This window comes from Podarcis filfolensis, assembly GCF_964270895.1.
Source record: "Podarcis filfolensis genome assembly, chromosome: 1".
Classification (NCBI taxonomy): domain Eukaryota; kingdom Metazoa; phylum Chordata; class Lepidosauria; order Squamata; family Lacertidae; genus Podarcis; species Podarcis filfolensis.
This window is the reverse complement of record NC_139604.1, coordinates 94,340,874-94,368,180: the sequence shown is the minus strand read 5'-3', so window position 1 is coordinate 94,368,180 and position 27,307 is coordinate 94,340,874. Positions and strand designations below refer to the sequence as shown.

The following is a 27,307-nucleotide window of genomic DNA, read 5'->3' as shown; positions in this document are numbered from 1 at the left end:
CCCCCAAATCTGTTTACGTGGTTCCCTCAACCCTCCCGAGCGGAATGCGGGGGACGCACAGGGAGGGGAAAGGAAAGGTGAAGTTTTGTTGCTCAAGCAGAAGCCCTGGCACAAACAGGACAACTTTGTTTGGTACCACCCTCTGTCTTGTGCACACTTGGAGTAATATCCCATTGTGGGACTTAGAATCATAGATCAGGAAGGGACTGTAGTGGCAGACTAGCTCAACCCCCTGCTCAGTGTGAAATCTACATGCAGGGTGCAACTATAGCCTCCCTAATAGATGACCATGGAGCCTCTGCTTAAATGCCTTCAGTGAAGGGGAGCCCACCACCTCCCAGAGCTCAAAGCTCTTAGGGTTAGGAAGTTTTCCCTTATTGTATAATTAAAATCTGTTTCCCTGCAATTTTTACCGGTTGGTTCTAGTCCTGCCTTGTGGAGCAGCCAAGAACAAGTCTGACCCACCTTCTGCATGACAGCTCTCTTGAGCAGTGTTTCACAAACTTGTGTCTCCAGCTATTGTTGGACTACAATTCCCATCATCCCTAGTTAGCAGGACCAGCGGTCAGGGATGATGGGAACTGCACTCCAAAAACTGCTTGGAGACCTAAGTTTGGGAAACACTGCTCTTGAGTCTATCCATAGGAGTGGGCTGCAGCTGCAGGTTGCTCTTCAATCGTATCTGTAGAATAGGTACAGGACTAGTGCTGTAACCACCATGTGATAACCTTGTATTCTGCTTTGAATTGTGGCTTGCCACCTATACCTTACTTGGCAGGTGCAATATTCTGCTGAACTTCACTATTTGGCTTCTACAGACTGTAGTGTACTTCCAAAATTTCATATTCCACAAATGAAATGTTTTTGTTGTGATGATAAAAACCAATACACACTTCCAATAAAGGGTGTGAAAATGTGCTCTCTACGAGATAGAAATTGTAAAGTTTGTGAAGTGTTTTTAACTCAAAACACCTTTGAAGTTGCTTTCTCAGTGCCATTAATTTACTTGTTTACTTGACGGGAGAGAAGAGCATCTATTTTCTTCCGTCAAATGGTGGAGTGTGAGACGTACCTTTGATCAGCGAAAAGGAAGACTACTAGAGGCCACGGAATCATAGCTGCTCCATGGAGGTCATGGAAGTAATGATTCCACTTTCCCCCTCACGCTTGGGAGGTTTAACTACATAAGATGTGTGTCTTTTACTGTATGTGGCTGCTTGGCCTGTGTGCAATCCGGATAGAAGTGCCTGTCTTGGGATTTATCTGATCTTTCCTACTGTGAGGATACAATTAGTGATAAAGGCAAAGGTTTCTTTCTCTTGCTGGGATGGGTATGTTCCAGGAGGTCTAGGGGCAGACGCAGGAGGTGCTTATGAAAGCGTGAGGAGGCTTAAAAAGGGATCGCTGCTTGGTAGACTGGCGCTTGCAGTGGGAAGGACTGCGTCTATAAAATGCATGGCTTGAGAAATGTGCCTTTGGGAAACAAAAGCTGTTAAGCAGATTTTCGCTGCATATCAGTGGTGTGGCCAAATTTTGTGTGTGTGTGCTGGTGATAAGAGGGTGTTTTTTTAAAAAAAAATTTTTTTTTTATTATTCTTGAACATTCTTGTTCATATTCTTTGGTTTCTGCTCATGTATTCTGTTCAGGTAATACCTTTTCAGTGTTTGATGGAAACTGCATAGTTTAGCATAGTTTTTTGCGAAAGTAGCATGTGCATCTTATAAATACAAACGCGTTGATATGATGCAGTCAGCTTTTGAATTACACAGAACTATTCGAATGGACAATCTTAGCCAGAACACCTTGCGTTTCATCTGTGTCCTGTAGATCGGAAAGGCATCCAGAAAAGTGAATTTATAAATGATGCTGTTAATGCAACTTTTGGTCTAACATTTAGCTGGTTTACATGCCTACTAGGATTAATAATCTGTGTTTGGTAGTGGATGATACTAAGTTATTTGTGACCAAATGAATATTTTCAGTGTTTACTGAGTTTGTGTGCAGAAGTTCAGCTATCCACAAGAATTGGTAGCTAATAGTAATGGTTCCAAGGTCCCTGTGTGCATGTTTTTCTCAGTCCAGTGATCACGGTCAGCTAGGCTGTGATTCTTCTGTGATTTCCAGATACCTCTCCTTGCATGTATACACTGTAGCTGAGTGGTTGGGTGGATCCTAAGTTCAATTGACCAGGCACTTTCAAGAGCTCCAATTAGGATTAGGCCTAGGTGATGTATCAATACATCGCCCAGGACCGGTATGAGGAGCAAACCACAATGTTGGCTTCACTCAGTGATATATCACTGGTGAAACCGCCATCCCACTCTGCCCTCATACTGTGCAGAGGGAGAAAAAAAGCTACGCTGGCAAGGTGCTGATACAGCTTGTTCCTCCCTCTGCATCTTTTAACTGCTCGGCTGAGGAGTGTGCGGTTGCCGCTCCCCTCAGCCGAGCAGTTAAAGGATCCCCCAGCCTGGCGCTGACTTCTGCGCAAGCGGGGGGAGCACCAGGGATGGCTCTGCCAGCTGAGCCGTACAAACAAGCTGCCTTGTCCCAGCCCACTAGGCGCTGGGGTGAAACTGTCTCAGCTCTGGCAGTTAGAGCTGTGGCAATTTCACCCGGTCTGAAGCCAATGCAGCTTGATTTTTCAACATCGTGGTATATTGCACAGTGTTTCGCTGGTGATGTATCACGATGTTGAAAAGCTGATATTGCCCAGCCCTAATGGGGATATATTAATATTAGGACCAAAGGACATAAAGAAGCAAAGCATTGCTTTTAAAAGGGGGGAGAATGACAGTGTGGCACTTGTTCAATAGAAATCTTATAGCAGCTGTTCTGAGGTACATAGCAGAGTATCCTTCTACAGGCTGAGCCTGGGTTCAGTGGTGAAAGGGGACAAACAAAGCTCTGCAAGGTCATCCATAATAAAGGCAAACTCCAAAACCACAATATTTTAATGGCATGACTCCCATGTGATTTTGGAGAAGGAATAAGAATCCAGTCAGTGAGGATTTTGATTATCTGGGGTTCTCGTTTTCTCTCTCTCTCTCTCTCTCTCTCTCTCTCTCTCTCACACACACACACACACACACAGAGAGAGAGAGAGAGAGAGAGAGAGAGAGAGAGAGAGAAAGAGAAGTGGCAATACTTAGCACCTTGTTGAGTTTGTGATGTTTTTCTTCCGATATGTAGGATGATGCAAACACTGTGTGTGCATTTTATGAACAGAAGATGTCTGTGGGCAGAAAAGGGTTCTGAAGAGAAGCAGGGAGTTTGGGCCTTTGTGTTTGTTACACTGGCTATTTAGCAAATTATATGCTAGCCCAGGTTTTGCAGCCAACACAGCTGGGAAGCATATTCACAGCTCTTTGAAAACTTTTTTTAAAAAATTAAGCAGCATATAGATAAATAACTAATAATAATAGTAACTACTAGTTTGACAGGTTTTTTTTTTTGTAAATTCATACAGTGGTACCTCAGGTTAAGAACTTAATTCATTCTGGAGGTTCGTTCTTAATCTGAAAATGTTCTTAACATGAGGTACCACTTTAGCTAATGGGGCCTCCCGCTACTGCCGCGCTGCTGGAGCACGATTTCTGTTCTCATCCTGAAGCAAAGTTCTTAACCCGAGGTACTATTTCTGGGTTAGCGGAGTCTGTAACCTGAAGCATCTGTAACCCGAGGTACCACTGTACTTCACATTTTTAGATGCATAACTAGGGATGTTTCAGATATGCCCCTAAAAATGTAGTGCATGAATTGGCTCTGCTGCACTCATTTCCTGTATGCTAGAAATCATTCCACTATGTATGGGAGCTTATGACTAAGGTGGGGATTCCCACACAGCATTCCTACACATGGAAAAAAATGTGTCACTTTGTGTTTATGTGAAATAAATATATTTTGCCCCTACATTTTATCACTTTACACTTGTTTACATACAATTGCTTTTGCCGTTTTTTTGCCACCCATTCAGTCGGTTTGGAGAAGTCATTTTGGAGCTCTGTGCAGTCCCTTTTTGTTTTGATGACCCTGAACAGTTTTGTACCATCAGCAGATGTGGCCACCTCACTGCTCAACCCAACCGTGGATCATTTAGGAACAAGTTAAAAAGCACAGGTCCCAGTACTGATCCTTGGTGGGTCAGCACCCCATTTTCTACATCCCTCCATTGGGAGAACTATTTATTCATGCTTCCTGCTTCCTGTTGTTTAACTAGTTCCTATGTGACCTGGAACACCTCTGGTATGCTTACTGAAACTCTCAGAGAACTCAAACCGGTTTGTGAGACGGTACTTGCCCTTCAAGAAGCAATACTGGATCTGTTTCAGCAAGGCTTGTTCTTCTGTGTGGTTGGCTATTTTATCTTTAACAATACTTTTCACCAGGTTTCCCGAAAAAGATGTTGAGCTAACTGACCTGCAATTTCCATTAACCTCCCTCTCCCCATCCCTGATCCTTTTTTGAAAATTGGTGTTGCATTGGGCACTTTCCAGTCCTGAGATATAGAGGCTGATCTTAGCGACAAATTACATCTTTTTGTTAGAAGATCCAGCAATTTCCCCTTTGAGAGGTTCCTTGAGAACTCTCCGGTGGATACCATCTGGAACTGGCAATTTGTCAGTTTTAATTTTGTCTATTCTGCCTAGAACTTCATCTCTCAACACCACTGTTTGCCTCAGTTCCTCAGACACCCTTCCTGCAAAAGTTAGTTCAGGCACAGGAATCTTCCATTTATCTTTCCCTGTGAAGACAGATGCAAAGAATTAATTCAGCTATAATCGCCTTATCTTCCTTTGGCATTGGAACTTTGGGAGGTGGCTAAACTTTTGGATAACAAAAGAGTCAGAGGTGTGCTAAGGGGACAACTTTGTTGGATACGATTCCTTATTAATTATGTTTTGTTTCGAAGAACTACTTTGTGAAGAGGAACTTTCTTTTATCTGCCTCAAATCTTTTGCCAATCAAATACTTTGAATCACGTTCACCATTTTACTGCCTGCTCACCCTGGAAATATTCTTTGGGGAGCTGTTTGCCATTGAACAGGTTTTCATCGTTCTGAATAACGGATGTTATCTGCAGGCTTGGGTACAACATTGCTGACCCCTTACTCCAAGTATTTAGGTGTGTTTTTATATATATATATATAAAATCTGTCTTCTAATCCATAGAAGGACACATCCTATCCCACAACTTTTGTCAGGAAATATTATCCAAACCATTACAGAAACAGAAATACATAACGTCTACATTGTTTCTGTTGATATGTATCAGAGTATTTGAAAAGAGTAGTAAGGCAGAACCTTTCCTTAGAGAAACCATGTTGATACCCTCCAGAAACAGACTGAAAGGGGAAAGGGGAGGCATTGTGTAGGACCCCCCACAAGGTTCAGAAGAACATCAGATGATGTACTACTTGTGTACTATTAGTTACTTAGATAGGCAAAGGTTTTGTAGTACAGTAGTTGCTATAAAGTTCTGATGGCCTGAATTTATGGCTGGGTTTTGTTTTAACATGGAACAACAGGATTCAAAAGCCAAACTGTTTCTATACAGCACACAATTAAGCACATTATAGCACATCCTTTGACATTTTTTTTTTACAAAGAACTCGTAAAATTGTCTTTGTTTTAAGTTTTAACTTGGAAGGAAAGCCTCATAGAAATTGTGTGTATGGCTGTTCCTAGGAATTTGAAAGCACCATACCCACCCCTGTCACTTGGAAATTGATGAATCATATTATTTGTGCTTGTCATCAAAGGGTTGTGTGTTTCTTTTATACCTGTCTAATAATCCTGGGTTAAGTCTGTTTAAATTGTACTCCTGAGACCAACAGTGGAGGTTTCGTTTGTTAAGTTGCATTTTCTCCCAAAAGGAAAAATAATCCTGAGTATCTTGTTGCTAGTGGTGGTTTCCATTTGACTTTTTCTAATACAGATTGCATAGTATAACACAGGGGTCAGCAAACTTTTTCAGCAGGGGGCCAGTCCACTGTCCCTCAGACCTTGTGGGGGGTCGGACTATATTTTGAAAAAATAAATAAAATGAATGAATTCCTATGCCCCACAAATAACCCAGAGACGCATTTTAAATAAAAGGACACATTCTACTCATGTAAAAACACGATTCTTGGACCGCCCAAGGGCCGGATTTAGAAGGCGATTGGGCCGGATCCAGCCCCCGGGCCTTAGGTTGCCTACCCATGGTATAACACCATTGTCATCCTTAGCTACTTTTTACTAGTAGCAGTAAAGCTTTTGTTACTTTGTTTACTAAGTACATAAAAAATTGAATTTAGCTAGTAAGTCGTGTAAACACAGTAAGGCTTGGAACAGATTTGTTGGGTGGACATTACAGATGCGATGCTGTGAAAGAAAGGGCTGTTACACTGAGTGTAGAGAAAGGAAGTATCTGAGTTGAATGCAAAGCTCCTCCTTCCTTCCTTCCTCTTACTACGTAATCAGCCCAGTATTTCTGTGTTGTGTGTTAAAGAGTATTTTATATAAACTGAAATCGTTTGCATTTTTGTGTACTTGACAAGATTGAACTCTGCATGACACTTAGTGGGATTTTGCTTTTGTTCTCTTCTTCCTGTAAATTGCATGTCTTTTGTCTTTTCTTTTTCTTTTTTACCCCCCCCCCCCCCCGTAAACCGATCTTCTCATTCTGTGTAGGATCTTTGGCTAAGGTTGTGCCCTGCAAAGCCAACTATTGCCTCCTTGGCCCAACAGCAAGCCTACTTTGCGTCTTTCCTAAGTCCATCTCATTCCTTAGTATGGTGATGCTGTTCCCAAGGGCCATTTATTCCTGCTTCAGCATTCTCTTTTCCTCCTGTCAACACTGACTCATTACTTAGGGAATCTTGTATGTTATATGCATTTTCAGAGGTTGTCTAACCTCAACCATACTTAAGGTAGGGACCATTCCTCAACCATACCTGGTTGAGGACATGCTCTGTTCCCTGGTTCAGTCTTTGGTATCTGCAGCTTTTTATAAAAGGGAGGATGGGGGAATTAGGCAACAGGTTCTAGGAAATACCTCTGCCATTCCTCCTCAGAGTACAGAATAATGGGCTTGATAAAGGGAACCTTTGACCCTCCTTTGTCGCCATTGACCATCTTGGCTGATGGGACTTGTTGTTCCAACAACATCAGGAAGACCACAGATTCTCCATCTCTGCACTAGATGGGCAAATAGTCTGCACAGAAATAAAGCCTTTTTCTATGTTCCACCTTTTATTCTGCCTTTTTCTATATTTATAACAGAAACGTTACGAGGAACTTTCTTGAGGGTAAGAGCTGAGGAACAGAATACAGTGGTACCTCAGGTTACAGACACTTCATGTTACAGATGCTTCAGGTTACAGACTACACTAGCTCAGAAATAGTACCTTGGGTTTAGAACTTTGCTTCAGAATGAGAACAGAAATTGTGTGGCAGCAGCGCGGGGCCCCATTAGCTAAAGTGGTACCTCAGGTTAAGAACAGTTTCAGGTTAAGAACGGACCTCCAGAATGAATTAAGTTCTTAACCTGAGGTACCACTGTGCATTGGAATACCTTCTTTGGAAGTTTTAAGCAGAAGCTAGATGGCTATCTGTTGGGGATGCTTCAGCTGTCATTCCTGCATTGCAGGGGGTTGGACTAGATGACCCTTGAGGTCCCTTCCAACTTTGCAATTCTAGAATCCTGTTGCTGCCAGCTCCTTCCTAGGGTAAAGGTTTGAGATGCATTTGTATGTGTGTGTGCTTCCTGTTAACACAAGAGCACAAGGAATTTCACCCAAAGCAAAACATTTGACTAGTAAAATTTCTCAGAGGGTTCTGCAGTTTCTTTTACTAATATCCATTCCTTGCTTGCATCCTCGCTGTCTGTACACCAGTTTATAGCTTTTGTAATATGCAAGCCCAACTGTCAGATGATAAGCTCATCCCTCATTGAGTCTTCTCTCAGGAATATGGCATTTGACACATGCTTTTGTGTCATACCTGGTCTCCTCTGTGCCACCTGGATTGCTGGATCGGTGCCCTCCTTGCCTGGATTGGTGCTTTCCCTGCCTCCTGTGCAGTTCTGGAATGCAGCTGAGTGCGGCACTTAAACCTTTTAAGTGCTAATTGCTTAGTAATGAAATATTTAATTGCCAAGCAATTAACTTTTACAGGAAAGTGGCTGGTAGAAACTGTCTGTTCTGATGGAGGTGTTTAATAACTTGAGGTTCTCATAACCTGGCCTTACCTGGCCAAAAACATATGTGTGCTTGAATAAGAGACACGATGGACAAAACTTTAGTTTTGGAGCATAGTATAGTAGGGATTCATTTTAAAATGGCATTTTCCAGTTTTGATTTTAGTAACTTTTAGGCCACTGTGTCATTCAATCACTGTCGTTGGGTGGCAAACCCATACCACTGAATCAGCTCGAGAGTGCTAAACTTTGCTTGTGACTTTCATATGTAGAAAACCTGTGGTCTACTGCTGTGCATGCACAGGAGTCTGGAGACAATTTCAAGATTCAGTGGTGCCTCGGGTTAAGTACTTAATTCGTTCTGGAGGTCCGTTCTTAACCTGAAACTGTTCTTAACCTGAAGCACCACTTTAGCTAATGGGGCCTCCCGCTGCTGCCACACCGCCGGAGCACAATTTCTGTTCTCATCCTGAAGCAAAGTACTTAACCTGAAGCACTATTTCTGGGTTAGCGGAGTCTGTAACCTGAAGCGTATGTAACCTGAAGCATATGTAACCCGAGGTACCACTGTACCTTCTCCACGCCAAAGTTTTTGGATCTGGAGGAGAAGGGCAGGGAGTTGATTTGATGCTGGCTGGCAGAAGTGTTCCAAGTCATCTACAACCTTTCTCTCTAGGTTGCAGGTAGAGAAACGGGCAAGGATACTTCCACTCCCTAAACCAGTGTTTCTCAAAGTTGGGTTCCCTACATTGAGCCGACAAAGATCACAACTATGGAAACCATCCCCACTCTGTCCCCACTTCCAGGGCGGAAGCTGAGACTCTTGTTGTCTTCGCCAGAAACTGAGGAAAGACTTTCCATGAGGAGTAGAAACAGGACCTCTTGATAATGTCTATTTCATTTATTTTTTAATAGAAATGTTAAACATAAAACCATAAAACCATGCAATAAAACTTTTAAGACCGGAAATCAGCTGACTATTGTGGAAAGATGTTTTCTCAGTTGCCTGCGTAAGCCTGGCGGAATAGAGAGAATAATGTTGCGCTGCAGTCATGCTAGTTGTATTTCTAGTGCGGGAACAATCAACACGATTCCCTTCGTAAGTTGTCCCCAGTGGTTCACCATAGTACACCTGCTCATGGGGGATTTGCTGGTGGTTTTGAGAGATGGGTCTTGCTTGGGTCATGTATTTCTTTGGTAGGATGACGTCCCTAATGCCTAGTCTTTCAGTGGCAAGCCTTGACTGCAAGGGTAAGAATGCAGAGTTTGAAAATGTGATTGGGATGTAGAAAATCATCCCCAGAGCAATATAATCAGAAAGCTGGGGTTCCTTCAGAGTTCTGTGATTCTGCATGCAGTTGGGTGTCTTAAAAGCTGCTGGTTCCAGTTAGTTTTAAGCAAGTGAACTGTGGACAGGATTGCAGCCTTGATGTTCGCAATACCTGCAGGTACACCCTTCAGTGTATTCCATAAATAGCACCACACTACTTTTGATTCATTCCAAAATGCAGAACTTGCTGGATTTAGGGAAACAAATGGAGGAAAGAGGGGAAATAAAACAGGACTATGTGAACATTCACATAGTATTCATCAGCTAAATTTGTATTGGGTGCTGTGAAGTAACCATAAAGTCCAAAGAAAGTCCCATGGGAGATGATTGATTAAAAGAAACTTCCCTTTGCTTTGTGTTTCTAATTTCAGTGACAGGTGGGATGGAATCCACATGTTCTCATTTATTTAAACTTTAAGGTTCTCTATTTCCCTGCTCTGCAGCAGCGAGAGAGTTGGAAATACCAGAAGTTTGTATAGGTAGGATCAGTCTTAAAGTGTTCATGGCACTTGTTCATAGCCCACTGCAGTTCTACCCAAGTAGAATCTGTTGAGTTTGTTACGTTTTTCAGATTGCAGCTGGCAATATGGCATTTCAGATAGTTAGATGGAAGGAGTGGAATCCAAAGAGAAGCAAAGCAAAAACTCACTCCTTTCTCAGAGCTGTTCGTAATTTTGTACCTAGGATTATTGCTGGCATCCATCTGTCTTGGGAGACAGTGGAAGAGTGTACCTTTGGGGGTAAAGTCAAACAGTTGGAGAGTTACAGTGCCTGTTGTGGCTGTAGAGACTGATATAGGAGAGACATGTTTTGTTGCAGTTGGGGCAGATAAAGGCATCTAGTTGTGCACCATAGCGCTTCTCTTTGTGATTCCTCCCAGCAGTCATTCCTCCTCTGGTCACTGCTGCGGATACACGACCTGACTGTCTTTCATGAGGCACTGAGATAATCTGCAAGGGATTCCCATATGGTGGGGTTAATATATAACCTATAATTTGAATGATTAGCATTTAAGTAGCACTTCTAAAATGTTCAGCACTCTTCACCTTCGTTTTCTGCAATCCTTAACAACAGCCTTGCAAGGTATTATCACTGTGCCTGATTTATTCATTTTAAAAATCTCTTAATCTAGGAAGGACAAGTTTCAGTAATCATTTCAAATCTTCATATATTTGTATGTGAATGAATGCAAAAGCCTGAAGAAAAAGTTGTTCTTTCTTCATTCTTAGATGTTGTGGTACATGCATGAATTGGAGGCATTCCTACCTCGGTGTGTGAGAAAAGGACAAAATCTTCTCTAGGCACCTGTTATCCCCCCTCCCTTTTTTTAAAAAGCTGCTGTTTGAGAAAAAAGTTGCATATCCAGTTAATTGGGGATATTATTTTAGTTTATTGGTCTTGCCAGTAAGTTATGTAATGTTGGAATCCTATTCCAGAGAATAAGCTATGATTCTATGGTCTTTAAGCAGAGGCTTGACAACCATATGTCAGGAGTGCTCTGATGGTGTTTCCTGCTTGGCAGGGGGTTGGACTCGATGGCCCTTGTGGTCTCTTCCAACTCTATGACTCTATGATTCTATGATTCTAAGCCCCACTGAACACAATAGGATTTGCTTCCAGTAACCACGCTTAAAAACAGGCCTATTACAGTGGTACCTCTGGCTACGAACTTAATTCGTTCTGGAGGCCCGTTCTTAACCTGAAACCGTTCTTAACCTGAGGCGCGCTTTCGCTAATGGGGCCACTGGCGCACGACTTCCGCTCACATCCCAGGGCAAAGTTCGCTACCAGGAGCATCTACTTCTGGGTTAGCGGAGCTCGTTACCCGAAGCGTTCGTAAGGAGGACAGTACATAACCCGAGTTCCATTGTACAGGGTTTCATCCAAAGTCGTTTCATTTCCTCTCCTTCCCCTGCAGCCCCCCACATCTTCTTCAGTGGGTACACAGGATGGGAGCTGGAAAGGAGAGGAAAGTTCGTTCCTTCTAGTGCAAGTCTTTTGTGCTAGTAAAACGTTGGGGACGGCCCACCACGAATACAAACATGTCACAAATGTCATATTTCGAGGTGTACACAATTGTAGACGCTATAATAACACGTGAGAATCTTCCTTTTTCATTAAGTGTTATATCTCACAGCGACCATATATTTTGGTCTTGGATATGATTAAGCTTCTGTAGAATTACAAATGGTTAAAAGGAACCACTGGGTCATACGGTTTAACGTCCTGCAATTCAGCCTGTATGTAATGTGTGTACAGCAGTCTTCACATTTTTCTCTTGAGAAGTCTCACAGTTCTCTGGAACACAGTGTGAATACTGCTGGTTTAGCCAGTGGGGGAAAAGAGATGGTCTGTCCCCCCTGAACGCTGATTGAAATAAAATCTCTGACTTCTAAACAAAAGGGCAAGAATTCTGTGGAGTACTTTTTACCTACGATGCGGGGAGTGATCATTCAAAATAGCTGGATTAAAAACAAAACTGAGAATGAATTTCTGGATGGAGTAGAATCTGTCACTTAATACAAGAAATGGGAAGACTAAATACATGTGTTAATATTTATAACTGTAAGACTCTTTGTCGCTTGAGTTTGGTTTTAGATGTAACCTGTCAATATTTTGCTATCCGCACAGTTAGGAGCAGTGCCAGCCTTTCTGTCAAATGACACATGTGGCATTTCGTCAAGTCTAGTCATCTGTTTTTAGCATGAAGAATGCCATTCACAACTTGGATGAAACAGAACAATCAAGAGTGTCTTGGCACAGTTTTTATAGTAGCAAGATTTTCGTCCCCAAAGTATACTAGACACCACTGTTGTTGCTCTTTGAATGAATTGTTTAATTCTGCTATGAAGCTGAATGTAAATTTCACATCACTTGCTGTTTTTATCCCAAGTAGCATGGAAATTGGTTTTCATTGCATGTATATTTGAATGCATGCATGTTCAAGTTTCAAAGGCAAGCAGTTACCTTGATTTTTCTCCCTTACATTTCCTAGGATTACCGTATTTTTCGCCCTATAGGACGCACTTTTTCCCCTCCAAAAATGAAGGGGAAATGTGTGTGCGTCCTATGGGGCGAATGCAGGCTTTCGCTGAAGCCTGGAGAGCGAGAGGGGTCGGTGCGCACCAACCCCTCTCGCTCTCCAGGCTTCAGGAAGCTATCGGCAAGCCTTGGGAGCCCGCGGGAGTTCCTGCCGGTCTCCCAAGGCTTCCGGAGAGCTGCCTGCATCCCGAAGCCCGGGGCGCGCTGAGTAGCACGCCCTGGGCTTCGGGCAGATATCCGCAAGCCTGGGGAGACCGGCGCGACTTCCCGCGCCTGGGGGGGAAATAAATTTTTTTCTTTATCCCCCCACAAACTAGGTGTGCCCTATGGGCCGGTGCACCTTATGGGGCGAAAAATATGGTATGTCCATCAGGCTTTGTAACAAGCTTCAATTTCTAAGTGTCTTTGGCAGTCATACTACATGGAAACTTACACATGGCCTGCTCTTAATCTATAATCCTTGATAATTTGGGGGAAGATCCGATAGATTATTCTGCTCTTACCAGAAATGCTTCATGTATAGGTTTAGCCTGAAGCATTCCAGTATCATCAAGGAATAGGAACAGTTGCTCAAGTAGTGAAGGACTCCTGCCAATCCAGAGTTCCGATGAGTAACTATCATATTTGCAATAAAATGTATCATACTGTGTTCACAGTGTGCATCCATAGCTTTTCTTTTCTGATTTGCTTTCAACACAAAATGAGTGGAGTTTGTATTAAATGACCTCCTTCCCCACAGGTGTTCAAACGGGACCCTTTGGTAGTTCCCTCACCCCCAAAAGCTCAGGTGGGGGGTGTTCTGGGAGAGGGCCTTCTTCGTGGTAGCCCCATTGTGGTACTACCTCCTCGCAGAGATGTGTCTGGCATCTTCATTGTACAGCTTTTGGCAAATGCTGCAGACACACTTCTTTACCCCGGCTTTTGACACCAGGGGTGTCAGGACTTACCTTATTTCTGTGATTGTAAGTTGTTCTAAACTGTTTTTAATGTTTTGTTTTAATTGTAACCTGCCCTGGGACCTTAGAGTGAAGGGCAGGTGATAAATTATAATAATAACAACAAGTAGATTGATAGTTTTACTCATTTTTCACAGAATCATTTATTGTGTTCAAGTGGCTAGATTCAACAGGGAGTGCATCACAAGGTGTCATAGGAGACAGTTGAGTTGCTTACATGTAAATATTTGCCTTTTTAGAGGCTTTGGGTTTGCGTCATTTTTAAGTTGTGATGCTGCTTATTATTTTACATATTTTATGAGAATTATTTTTAATGTTCTTGCTTATATGTGTTTCATATTGCTTATCTTGTTGTAAACAATTACTGTGACCAGTTTTGGTGAAGGGCTGTGTATCTTTTTTAAAATTTTATTTCAGTTTGTATGCATGCCCAAACCGACTCGCAACACAACAAAAATGCAATTTAGTACATCCTTACAATCACACTTGAATACTAGTTCCTTTGAGAACATAATGACAATCCAAACAACTCACTTTGCTAATATAAATGTTACGACATTTTAAATTATTATAAAACAAGCCATTAATCATTAACACATCAATTTTTATCAAGGACATATTACATACTATCAATAAAACCAGCAGACACTGCCTGTTAGTACTATATCAAATGATTTAAAGGTAACAAAGTGTGGAATTCTTTTTTTGAAGGCTAAAAATTAAAGTGCACACAGTCCCTATCAGTTTGGTCCTATTTTATGAAATGCATAGCAGTTAATAAATAAATATTAAGTCTCTTAATACTCCTCACAGGGAGCTGCCCTCCTGCCAGCACTAAATGGCTTCAATCACCACCTCCATTCTGTCCTCTCTAGGGCTGGGCAATATCTGGTTTTCAACTTCGCGATATATCACCAGCTAAACAGCACAATATAATGGTAGATCACAGTATCTGAAATAAGGATGGAGCTATATAGAGGCATTGGCTGGCTTCACGGTTTGCCCCACATTGTGATTTTTGCATAGTGCACACATTGTGATTTGCAATATATTGCCAGGTCAAAAACGATGAAACCGATAACATGATATGGACTTCAAAACCAGTTTTGGATGATAGATTGATATATTGCCCAGCCCTAGTCCTCTCACTGCTGATTCCTATTGAAGGCATCAGGTATGCACCCCAGGTTTTTGTGGTTACAAGAAACCAACCTGCTTCTCCCATGGGCAGACCCCACCCAACACCCCTCCTTTCCCTGCCTCCCCTGCAGAGAGGCGAATCTATGCCAATACAGTGGTACCTCAGGTTATAGACGCTTCAGGTTACAGACTCCGCTAACCCAGAAATAGTACCTCGGGTTAAGAACTTTGCTTCAGGATGAGAACAGAAATCGTTCTCTGGCAGCGTGGCGGCAGCGGGAGGCCCCATTAGCTAAAGTGGTGCTTCAGGTTAAGAACAGTTTCAGGTTAAGAACGGACCTCCGGAACGAATTAAGTTCTTAACCTGAGGTACCACTGTACAGTAAGGACAGTGACCCTGCCCCTCACGCCTCCCCCAAGGGATGACCCCGCTGTCCCTTCTGGGGACACCTTCCTTCAACTTGGCCTTCCCAAGGAAGTATCTCAGGTGTTGCTGGTCAGGAAATCCCAGGGGTTAGTGTTACTTCCCTGAGTTGCCATAATGTTCTCACTGCCCTTAAAGCCCTGTCAGTCCTCAGCAGTGCAGATGTTTCAGAAACAGGGATCAAACCATAATAAAAACCACCCGCCACCCCAGCTGAGAAGTTACAGCCCCCGCTGGCAACTGTCAAGAGTTGCTGCTGCTATAAATCATTGAGATTTTGGAGTTTACGCTCTTGTGATCTATACCACTCTGAAGGTCAGGAAGAACATTAGTACTTGTTGTCCTTCCTTGCGGGAAGAATGTGCCTGAAGGATCTCTCGCCCCCTCCGCAGCTTATTGTAAGAAGGAGCAAGGAATAGTTGGGCCTTGCAAAGATCTGTGGGTACTTCAGTCATTTACATAGATTAACACTGGGGGATAATCTATAAAAGCTTCATTTATAGGGCTAGTCAGCTATGGATTTTGTTCGTGGTGTGTTAATATACTTGGACTTAAAACAAAAGGGATAAGTCAAAGTGCATTAACAAACCACAAACAAAATCCATAGCTGGCTAGGTCTATAAATAAACTATCGCAGTGACTGCACAGCTTTTGCTAAACTGTTGCTCCTTTTCACTTTGGGGTGCTTGGGTGACCAGCTCCGCAGTTGCTCTGTTTGCAAATATCTCAGTTCTCAAATGGCTCCGTTTTCGAATGTTTCAGCTCCCGTACACTGAAAACCTGGAAGTAAATGCTCCAGTTTCCAACACGGCTTCCGCTTGAGTGCAGAAAGCTCTTGCAACCAGTCGGAAGCCGTGCCTCAGTTGTCGAACGTTTTGGAAGCCGATCGGGCTTCCGGAATGGATTCTGTTCGACAACCAAGCTTTGACTGTACTTTTGCTGCCCCAACAACGGCGAATTTGAAATGGGACTGAGTAACAGAGCCACGATGCTTCTTGGTCATAGCCAAAGATCTGTGGGGTGGCAAAGTTTGCCACTGGCAAAAATCTAAATTCAGTTCCTAGAATATAAGCTCACTGTGCCTCTGCTGAATACCTCCAAAGGACTTGGATGTAGGAGCAACTTTGGGGCTTGAGGGAAATAGAGGTACAGATGGCATGTGCAGGTGGGGAGAGCAACTGCGGATATATGAGAGAGAGAGGACTCAGCAAGTCATGGATATACCTGTCTAGAAGTACGTGCAGCCCTGCTGCTGTTCTCCGCACAGTGAACTTAACATTGCACAGCTGACAAACTCAGTTGCTTGTGTTGTAGTTTTCCATACACTGACTGGAGATGCCCCTTTGGGCTTCCTCTTTTCACACTCTTGCTTCAAAGCATGCATCTTAGAGGCAGTCTGTGTGTACATGTGTCTGTGTGCGCTTTAAAAGCGGTTATTAAAAACTAAAGGGTGTAATTCAGTATTCATAGAATCAGAGCTGGAAGGATCATCTAGCCCAAATCCCTGCAGTGCGTGAATGTTTTGCCCAACATGGAGCTTGAACTCACGATCTTGAGATTGAGTGTTCTGCTGTACCAATTGAGCTATCCTGTTGCGCTAACACTACCGTTCCACCAGCACAGGCATTGCTGCTTGCCCCATGGAGCGATCTCCCCTCTCCTCCCCCTCTGCACTGTTCTGGGGGTCCTCCCAACCACCTGAGTAGATTTGGGGAAGGTGCGGGGAGAGAAGACAGAGGAATGCCTGGTTAGAGTAGCAGGGGTCCTTGCTCTGGCTTCCGCTAGCGCACTGGGTTAGTTCGATCCAGCCCTATGTGTTGCCTTTTCACATCCATTTCAAGTGGAGTTCAACAGCAGTGGGTGTGTTCACATGTGATGATAATCCAGCTCCTGCTTTGCTTCTCTGCTGGCGAAAGCAGGATAAACAAAGCCTTGGCTTCCTGTTAGGTCTAAACTCAGGGGTTGTGGGCTTTTTCCTTAACAAGCCACAGTTTCTACCCAGACTTTAGCTCAAATTGGACATGGAACATAAAAATGCAGATTATTAGCCACCCCCTTCTGGTTCGTGCTCGTCCTCCCCTACATTTGCTACTTTGCAAATCCTCTCTTTGCATTTTCATCCTTCCTTTTTGAACTCTTATTTTCCCGCTCGCTCTGAATGCATGTACTCTCATGTGTCTGTTACAGAAGTGAGCAACTTATTCAGCACCAGATTAGAAATCTGCATATTTTAGATGCCTTTGAGCATGATTTACATATTTTCATGAATGTGACAGATGTTGAAGTATAGTTGGTAGACATATGGCATTTAACCTAAAATATTATTCTGAAATTGTTATCCACGACTGTGAACAACATTGAATCAGCTGCTATGTCTTCCCTCTTCAGGCATTTCAGAATGCTTCTGTGAAGGAAATTCTCTTCCCACCTCTGCCATCAGGTCATGCCAAATTAGTTCCTTTTTCACTTTTCATATAAATCTCAAACCAGGAGGTTTATAATTGACAATATAGGAACAGAATCTATCGTTCATATAGCATTTTTTAAGCACACTAACAAACTGTGAAATCACCACGTTGTTCTAAAATTTGAAACAGTCTGTAGCTTTCTTGAAACTGAAAGAGAAGCAAAATCGTACACTGAACATTTGAATAAATTTACTTTTGCCACAGCAAAGGGTGGAAATACACAGCAGATCCTATGCACCTGCTACATAATTGGGAATATTTATATTTTTTATTTCCCTTTTTATTTATGGGGGGGGGGGAATATATATACTGCTGGCCGGCATGTACTGTGGGTGCTGAAAGGAGTGGCTTGATTTCCTCTGTGTTTTTCATCTGAGGCCCTTTTTTGTGTAGTTCCCCTGTGAGAGGTCTGGAGGGTGGAAACACAAGAATGGGCCTTTTTTGTGGTGGCTCCCTGTTTGAGAAATGCTCTTCCCAGGAAAGCTCACCTGGTGCTTTCATTACATATCTTCAGGCGCCCAGCAAAAATGTTCCTCTTCAACCAGGCCTTGGGCTGATTAATATTCTACAGCCTTTGGGATGTGTTTGGAGGGGTTTTGCTTTATTTTTGTTTTAACTATTTGTTTTGTGCTTTTAGCCTGTATTTTTATCTTGTGAGCTGCCTTGAGATCTTTGGATGAAGGGCGGAATATAAATTTAACAAACAAACAAATAAATACAGTGCTGTGCCCAGAGGCTTTGCAAGTCTTTGGGTCACCTTCATAAACAACCCCTTTGTATGCTGGGTCAGACTATTATGTCCGTCTAGCCCTGGACAGTCTCCATGAGGTCCTTCCCACCATCTGCAACCTGATTCTTTTAATTGGCTGTTCCAGGGATTGAATTGTGGACGCTCTGCTTGAAAATCCATGTGCATGGATAGCTCGGTTGGTTAGAGCATTGCAGGGGGTTGGACTAGATGATCCTCAGGGTCCCTCCAACTCTAGAATTCTATGGATTTACCACTAAGGCAGAGGTTTTCAACCTTTTTGTGCCCATGGCTCCCTTGACCAACTACATTCTTTCTGTGCCACCCCTGTGGGGCTCAGGAGCCCAGTTATGTCCCCTTGCCTGCAGAGCCGGCAGCCCCTCACCCCTTTCCGAGCCCCCTCCCTTGTGGAGGGTTCCTTCAGCCTCCTCTCCTCTCCCCTCCTCTCTCCTTGGAAGTCCTCCAGGCAGCTGCCGCCGCTGCCCCTGGTCTCTGAGCTGCCCCAAAGAGAGGTGCCCCTCACACTGCCCCACAGGGGCCTGGGACTTGTCCATCCATTCTCAACAGCAACAGACTTCCTTGGCTTGCTTGCTTACTCTGAGGCCTCTTCAGCTCCTGACATCCAGCTTCCCCTGGCCAGCCCCAGAGACACCATTCGCCTGTGGAGCTTATAGCCAGGGCTGCTGCAACAAACAGCCTTGCAAGCCTTTGTGAGGCAGAGATGCAAGAGGGCATCAGAGGAGGGGAAAAGGAAGGAAAAACAGAGGCCAGTGTTGCCTGCGGCAACCCTGACCTTCATTCAGGGCACCCCAAGGTGCCACGACACACTGGTTGAAAACCACTGCTCTAAGGTATGATTTCTCCCCAAAGGAACAAGTTTGGATTTTCATGGATTTGGGCGAAGTTCGGTACTGTTCCTAGCTGTTCCTCTCTTGCTTCACTTCACCTTTAATCTGACTATTATTAAATCCTCAGGGTCACTTATCTTCCCATTGGAATAAAGCTTGGTGATTGTGTTATAGCGTCAATGAAAATGTGCTGTTGTCCTTGTGGGTTTTGTGCTTCTGCCAAGCGATTCAAGGCACTACTCACTTGGCCAGAAATTAAGCCTAGCCAGCAGTGCAAAACCCCAAAGGATTTAAATGCTTGCAATTAGAAGTGGGTTCTAAGGGAAGGTGCAAGCCCACCGCAGCAGACTCCTGTGTAAGCGGTGAGCCTGCAACTACTGCCTGCATTCATATGTGCTTGCCTCATGGCCTTAAAATCAAACATTGCAGCAAAGGCAAGCGCTGGGTTTGATAACAGCTTAGCGTGTCCTATAATTTACTGTGGAGTGTGATTGCTTGACAGTGATATAATTGCTAGGATGGGGTCTGCACCCGCAGAGATTCAAGGGACCCATATGTTTGCAGCCACTGTATTCAACAAGAAATAAAATTTAAAAAGCTGCTTACTCTGCATACGCTTGCATTTTTGGTCTGACTGAAAAGATTACCAGCAGGTACGCCAATGGTTATGTGATAGCTGGAAAGATCAGCAGCTCTTTTTGGCACAGATTTCTAGAGCTGTGCAGTGAAGAAACTGCCAATTTCAGAAATGGCCCTTATTCATAGCTGTACTTTACAGGGGGTGCAGAAGACAGATAGATTGATTTATTTGCAGTAAATAGTAAGATTTTCTATCTCTGTTGTCAAGCAGCCTAAAAGCTTTCCCCTCCCAAATTAGGCTGACCAGAAAGAGGGGTGGGAGGGAGCGAACCAGGCGTGGATTTGGGTGTGAAAAGGGTCTTGTGAGATTACTTCTCGTACTGATCACAAACTCCTTGGCTGGGGATTTCCTAAATTCTTAGCGGAGCCACTATTTTGCACCTGACTCTGATTGGTGGATGTCAGTGGAAAACAAGTAGAACCTGCAAACCTAGAGCTTGCCCACTCCTGCTCCAGGGCTTTGTGTCACTCTGACGAGGCCTGCTCCACCCTGCTCCACTTTCGCCACTTACACACACCGGGCTTTGCCAGATTCAGCTCAAGGTGGGATACTGCGTGAAAGTCGAATTTTACAGGTGCCAGGAGAAGCTCTCCCTAAAGCCACGAAAGCCCTCACCAAATTTAACTTGACAAGTTTACTCATGGTGCCTGTATTTATCTACACAGTTACGTCTATACTAATTATACGCCAATTGGTTTTAAACTTGCTTGTCATGGTTTCCTCAAAGGACCCTGGGAATTGGGAGTGAATTGCCAGGGCCTCCTCTTCATGCCAAGTGCAGCATTTATGTTTTATGATGATAGTTTGAGTGTTTCGTCACCAGGACGCTGGCAGCTCTCCTTAGCCTCCCTTGCCCAAATCACAATTGCTAGGAGAGAGAGAGGTTAGATGGCCAATGTGTTGACTTCTATGCTGTTAATGCAGTTGATTAAGTGCCAGGTCCGTGGTGTAACTAGATGATGAAACTCGTCTCTGTACTTTTTGACCTGGGACACATAAGTTTGCGATACTGTTCAAGTTAGGTAAAGGGAAGTAGACATAATCTTTATGGCCATGCTAGCATTAACTGGGATCAAAACTCAAGAATTGCTGTATTAGATAAGACCAGTAGCACATTCAAACCAGCATTCTCTCCCCTGCCCCTTATTAGCAGCTGCTATTTGTTCTAATAGCCTAATATACCGCCACCTCCAGAGATTTAAAAGCTATTGAACAATAGTCTGTGATGCAACTGCATCCTAATACGGAATTGCAGGGATTTCAAAATAAAAGAAATTCAGCCGGGGAAATGAGTTTGGAAGCATTCCCCCCCCCCCAAGACAAACCACAGTTAAAAATTTTCTAAACCAAAATATGCTACAGATACTCTTTGCTTGTTTAAACCAATAAATCATAGTTGACCTCACAACATACTTTGTGAACTTGGCTTGTTTCAGCTGGCGATAGTTAAAATTAACCATGGTTTACGGTTCAAATACAGCACTAAACTGTTGTTAATTGAAACTGGAAGCACACGTTTCCAATCTTCATGGGGTCATGTCAAAAGAGGGAAGGGGGAGCACACAAACTCAAGATTTGAGCATGTAACAAACCATTGCGTCCAAATTTGGCTGATATGTGCAGAGTAGGAGAAAATAAATTCCATGTTTATTTGCTAAAATGCAGCCTAGAGTTTGGTATTTGTAGAGTTTGGTACATGGTAAATAAGAAATGCATGTAGGCTTGCCAAGTTGCAATGTTTTGTTTTTTGCCCATTTTAATGGACTTTCATGGTTTAAGAACTATCTTTCACATTCTGTCATGGGTTCACAGTTTATGGAATTCTTGGTGCAAGTCACTTTAAATGTTCTCCCTCTGTTGAAAAAATGTATTGAATGATCTGCGCCAAGATTGAGATAGCTGAATTGTCCTTCAGCGGAACAGCAACAGGGCTTCAAAATGAGCCACATACTTTTAACAGAAGGAGTTGTCTTTGCCCAGCTTTTCTAAAACTTGTTCACCCTTGAGGTCATATTCAAGCAAAAAAAGGGTACACCAGCAGCCTAATCTTTCCAAGCCTAAATGTAGGAAGTAACCTTGTCATCGGCCTAATATTAGAGGTTATTCTAAGTAAAGGAGGGGGTGGAGAGGAATAGATTTGTTTCAGTTGCCATTGACTTCCTCCAGGCAGTCTAAATATTGTACAGTGGTACCTCGGTTTACGAACTTAATCCATTTCAGAAGTCCGTTCTTAAACCAAAACCGTTCTTCAACCGAGGCACACTTTCCCTAATGAGGCCTCCTGCCGCCGGTGCCCTTCCACCGTTCAGATTCCGTTCTTAGACCAAGGTAAAGTTCTCAAACCGGGACACTATTTCCGGTTTTGCAGAGTTTGTAAACCGAATCGTTCTTAAACCGGACTGTTCCTAAACCAAGGTACCACTGTACAGTGGTACCTCGGGTTACATACGCTTCAGGTTACAGACTCCGCTAACCCAGAAATATTACCTCGGGTTAAGAACTTTGCTTCATGATGAGAACAGAAATCGTGCAGCAGTGGTGCGGCAGCAGCAGGAGGCCCCATTAGCTAAAGTGGTGCTTCAGGTTAAGAATGCATCTCCGGAACGAATTAAGTACTTAACCACTGTACTGATATGTTTCAGCCACAGTTTGGGTTGTTTCCTCCTATATGGAAGAGCCCCCCCCCCCCCGATCAAGAAGCTGTAAGATAATAGAAACAGAAAGGCAATAGCCCTGTAGTCGTTGGACTTTATCCATTCATTGGAAGGAGAAACAACAGTTCGGGCTTTGTTGTACCTGTTGTACTCTTTGAAGATATAGAGGCTTCCATTCTACCTTTCAGCAGATAAAATGTGCAGAGGTTTCAATGGGTGACCAAGGACAAGCTACACATTTGATGCTGTCTCAGGGTGGACCCTGTGCTTTTAACCGAAAGCAACCTTCAGAGGTTGAATGAAGGCTCTGGGAGAGGGAGGTGGAGTTTTGATTACCTGTACCTTTTCCAATTAAGGGCAAAAAAGCACTGGTGTCTTTGAGAGACTTTCCCTCCTGTATTTAAAGGGAAGAGCTGGCTCTTCTGGGTGTCCTCTTCCTATCAGATGTGGTGCATGCATTTGATTGCGACTGATGTACAAAATGTGTGGCAGGCGGCAGGCCTCAAGTGGAAGCTCCTTGAACCAATGGGGAGCCCTGTTGCTTATCTCTTTCAAAATAGGAAGTTTCCATGTGACACACTGCATTATTCTGGATGTTTTCTCAAGGGGGTTGCAAAACCCTGGAGGGCAAGAGATAAATCCACAAATCATGCAAAAGCTAACACTGAAGCCCAGAGCTGCAAAGATGCCTCATCTAACCTATCTGATAAACCTTTTGTAGTCTAGCCATCCAAGATGCTGTCTTGTGGGTGGCCGTTTCCTACTTCCAAGTAGGCCCACAAAGTTTCACTATCCTGCCTGCCCCCCACAACACACTTGCGTTCTTGATATGTGCCTAAAGATGGTAGAGGGCGAACCACCTTTTTTAACGTGTGCATGGTTCTTTCTTAGAATCATAGAATTGTAGAGCTGGAACATTCAGGGATCGAACCTGCAACCTTGGTGTTATCAGGGCCACACTCTAACCCACTGGGCTACCAAGGCTCCAGGCTCTTGCCACATGCAACCAAGTGAGGTGGCTATTAACAAGCACACCTTTATTCTTCCCGCATGCCTCCGTTTACTATGACTGCCTGGAAGCCGGCAACATATTCCCACCCTCCTTCTCGCAGTCTCTGTAGCCCATTTCTGACACTGCGCACAGTGCACTTTCACTCAGGCCCATCGCATTTCCCACAGGGTTTCCGTGGCCCAGGCCACCACTGCTCTGTTCCCTTCTGGTGCTTTTTGTGCAGATAGAAGCTCAAATAGATTATGAGCCGGTTTTTAGAGCTTTTTAACAGCATTTATTAAACATGAATTAAAACGACACACTCCAGGATCCCAATTCCCATACGACAGCTTAAATTTTTAAAGCAGATTGCCACAAAATAGCTGCTTCTGCTGAAGAGCCGTGTTCGATTATTAACACAGAATGGCAAGAAAGGGGGAAATGAGGGTGTTCAGTACTTTGTGTCACATATGGTGTTGTGTTTACACAAAAACACACACACGGGGCTGCCGTTTTAGCTCATGTTGCCCTCCAACCCTGCTCAGTGCACACCCCACTCCCTCTCTCCTCTTTTCCCAACACCTTGCAAGGCTCCCTGTGTGCAAAGTGGGCTCCTCTGAACATGTGCAGAGTTCCTTTCCTCCCTCTCACTGTGTTTTTATTACACCATCCCTTGGCTGAACTCCTTAGTATACTGTGTGTGTGTGTGTGTACACATACACACATATCTATATCTATTATATCTATATCTATATCTATATCTATATCTATATCTATATCTATATCTGCTCCTCCCTTCCAGACAAATGCATACTTGCACTCATCCCTTTCTATCTCTCATAGAAAGAGACAACCAATTCTTCCATTCTGCCCGCCCCCCCAAAAAAAGTGGGTTTTCCCACTTCTGTGGGAGAACTGCAAGTGAAAAATTCTCGTTGGAAACAGGGGTAGATGTGGTTTTAATGAAGTAACTACATCATAAATAGCGTTCACCCAGCTGACGTGATTGAGGTAGCCCACATCTGAGAGAAGAAAGGGAGGCTTAGTAGTAAGGCGTTGGGCCTTTAGCTTTGCGTATAATTATCAAGCTCCTCAGTTTGAAATAAAACCCCATCTTAATGTATCTAGGGTCTTAATTTGACGGAAAAGCTCCCCCTCACTGAAAGGGTCCACATTTTTTTCCTACAGGGCAAATGCTTCTAAAACATATCCCTGCCATCTCTTGGTGTATTGTGCGATATTCTCAACCCGTGATATTAAGACATTTTCCTCTTTGTTCTCAGGGGTGGACATTGATCCTATGACGCATGCCCGGAAGAAACAGCTCTTACTTCTGAAACACTCAGCTGGTTCTGCTGGCCAAGCTTTGTCACCGATTGACGGTGAGAGAATGGATAGGACTGAGGCGGAGGATTGCGAGCGAGGCAATGGCGCTGAGGGGCAAACCTGCCAGAGTCGATTTGCAGGCGTGAATAAAAGCAGGAATTTGCAGGAACTCAGAAAGACGTATCCATTGAGAAAACGCCTCAGCTCATCCGTGGATAAAAAAACATGCTCCGTGCTCCTCACTAGATTGGAGGATGTTGCTGGATCCCTGTCGGAGGAGACTCAGAGTGGGATGAAGAGAGGTCTCGCCCATTGTATGGATGACTTCAGACCCGCCTGCCTTCCGGATCGCGTTCAGGTTGTGAAGCAAGAGCCATCGGCAGGGAGATGCACAATATCGTGTTCTGGGACCGGGCGGCAGGGAAGCGATGCTTGTCTTGCAGAACCCAGGAAGCGCAGGCTAGCCTCGCTGAACGCAGAGGCAGTCAACAACCTGCTTTTCGAACGGGACGACAGCTTAATAACCGGCCGGCGTTTCCGGAAAGATCCCCCCAAAGTTGGCGGAGTTTGTTGCACTAAGAATATATGCTGCAGTACTCAGGGCGCTTGGCCCTCGGTGGAAAAGCAGAGCTCCAAGGCAGCAAAGGGAAAGAACCAAAACCGACCGAGTCCGAAGTGTGCTCCTCAGCCGCTGGATGGTGTTGTTGACGGGAAAGGGCGGGAGGATGGCGGGATTTCCTACCACCCTGCTCCAAAGAGATTGGCCAGTCTCAACGCCGCGGCGTTTCTGAAACTGACCCATGAGAAAGACCAGCCACTGAAGCCCAGGAGTAAATCCACTGGTGAAAAAGAGAGCAAGCCTGAAAACCACAGTTCCAAATCCAAGCTCAAATGGGCCAAAGCCAGTGGGAAAAACTGCGTTAAATCCAAAAAGGAAACGTCCACTGTAAAAATAGAAGGTCATCATAGCTGGCAAGGAGTCGCTGAGGGCGTATTTACAAAAGCAGCCCATCAGGATCCTCCTAGAATTTTGGGGGAAACGGAGTCTGTCAGTTACGAGCCGCTGCCTAACTCTTGCGAAGGCCCGGAGGGTTTCTATCACAGACTGCCTTTGCTCATGGGTGGGCAAGCCTCTATGAAACCTGAATATGGAAGACCCGGAGAGAAATCTCCGACTCCCAAGCAGGAATTTCATCAGCCTTCCTTCCCAGTACCTCAGTTCCACCCTTTGCCCGTGCCAGGAAACCATACGGATTGTGGCTGCCTCTACGAATCGTCGGACTTGACTCAATTGAATGGGTTTTATGTTTATTATGGCCAAAGCGGATACAATGATTACACTCACTGCTCTGTTTACCCGAAGGATGAGCTGTCCCAGGCGACGGGTTGCGAGGGGCTTTTGGTGTCTCCGGGTTCTTTACCGCCAGACCCCTCGTTTCAGCCATTTCACTGGTGTAGCTCTCCCTACTGTTGTGGGGAAGGACCGGCAATTAACAGTTACAGCCTTTGTGGAGTTATGCACGTACCCGAGAGCAGAATCAGTACTGTGCATGCCGGGCGGAACTGCTACCCTTATAAGATGCCTTTTGCAGCAGGTAAGTCTGAAATGGGATTTCCCCACGCCTTAAAAAAAGAAAAACTTGGCTGCTCATGCTTAAGAGTACTTGAGGCTTTACAATGTGGGTTGCCGGCTTTTTACTGTAGCCTGTTGAGAATGAATTAGTTTTGCCTAGGTGATCAGATGCTGCGATACTGTGCTGGCCTTGACATTTACATTCCTTGAAGTGACTGTCTCATCTTACTTCCTAGCATGACCTGTCTTGCAGCGATATGTTTTAATGGTTGCCCATAGCAGCCCAGTTTCTCCTACCAGATGGCTTGAACTGAATTCTCTTTTTGCAATTGGGGTACACATACCGTGTGCCGTATTTGCCGTGTGAGATGAAAGGCTTGCAAACTTACAGGTTGTCCAATGTGGGTATTCAGCTTCAGGTTTTCTTCCTCAGAAAAATTCATTTATGAAAAGAACCTGAGTAGAAATGTAAAATTTCCAGAAATTTTGAAACCATGGGGAAATTGGAGGGTTTTGTTTTGTTTTTTGGAGGGGGGAATTCAGGGGGAAATAAACAATGTTTGGGTTTTTAGCATCCTTTACACTTTGAAAGTCATTTGGGTACTTTAGGAACATAAAATATATCATGTTCAACTTTGCCATTACTTTATCATGTTTGGTATATTAGAAATGCCATTTATTCAGTCTATAATTACGTATTGAATTTCCTTAAAAAAAAAAAAAGGTATGCTGCGCTATAAGGAACATGGCATCTCTCATTTTACCAGTTGGTGAGGAGTAGGCAACACCCCCCCCAATAAAAACAGGATAAACCATCAACATTAGAGTAAAGAAAGAAAATTACTATGGTTTATATTCAGCTAAGTCCTACTCAAGAGCATACCCATTGAAATGAATGAGCCTAAGTCAGCCATGCTTCTTTCAGTCCCCCGCAGCACTCATTTCCATTGAAAGAAATGTGAAGGCGGATGGGGGAGAGGAACC

General features: G+C 44.0%; 1 protein-coding gene across 1 annotated transcript in view; it reads left to right on the top strand.

Annotated features, from left to right (window-relative positions):
* Positions 1–27,307, top strand: part of BAHD1 (bromo adjacent homology domain containing 1) — a 63,419-nt gene that overhangs the window by 13,755 nt on the left and 22,357 nt on the right. The window contains exon 2 of the mRNA XM_083612606.1: positions 24,708–26,345. Coding sequence (XP_083468732.1) covers positions 24,725–26,345 — 1,621 coding nt within the window. The 5' untranslated portion in view covers positions 24,708–24,724. The remainder of the gene's footprint in view (positions 1–24,707; positions 26,346–27,307) is intronic.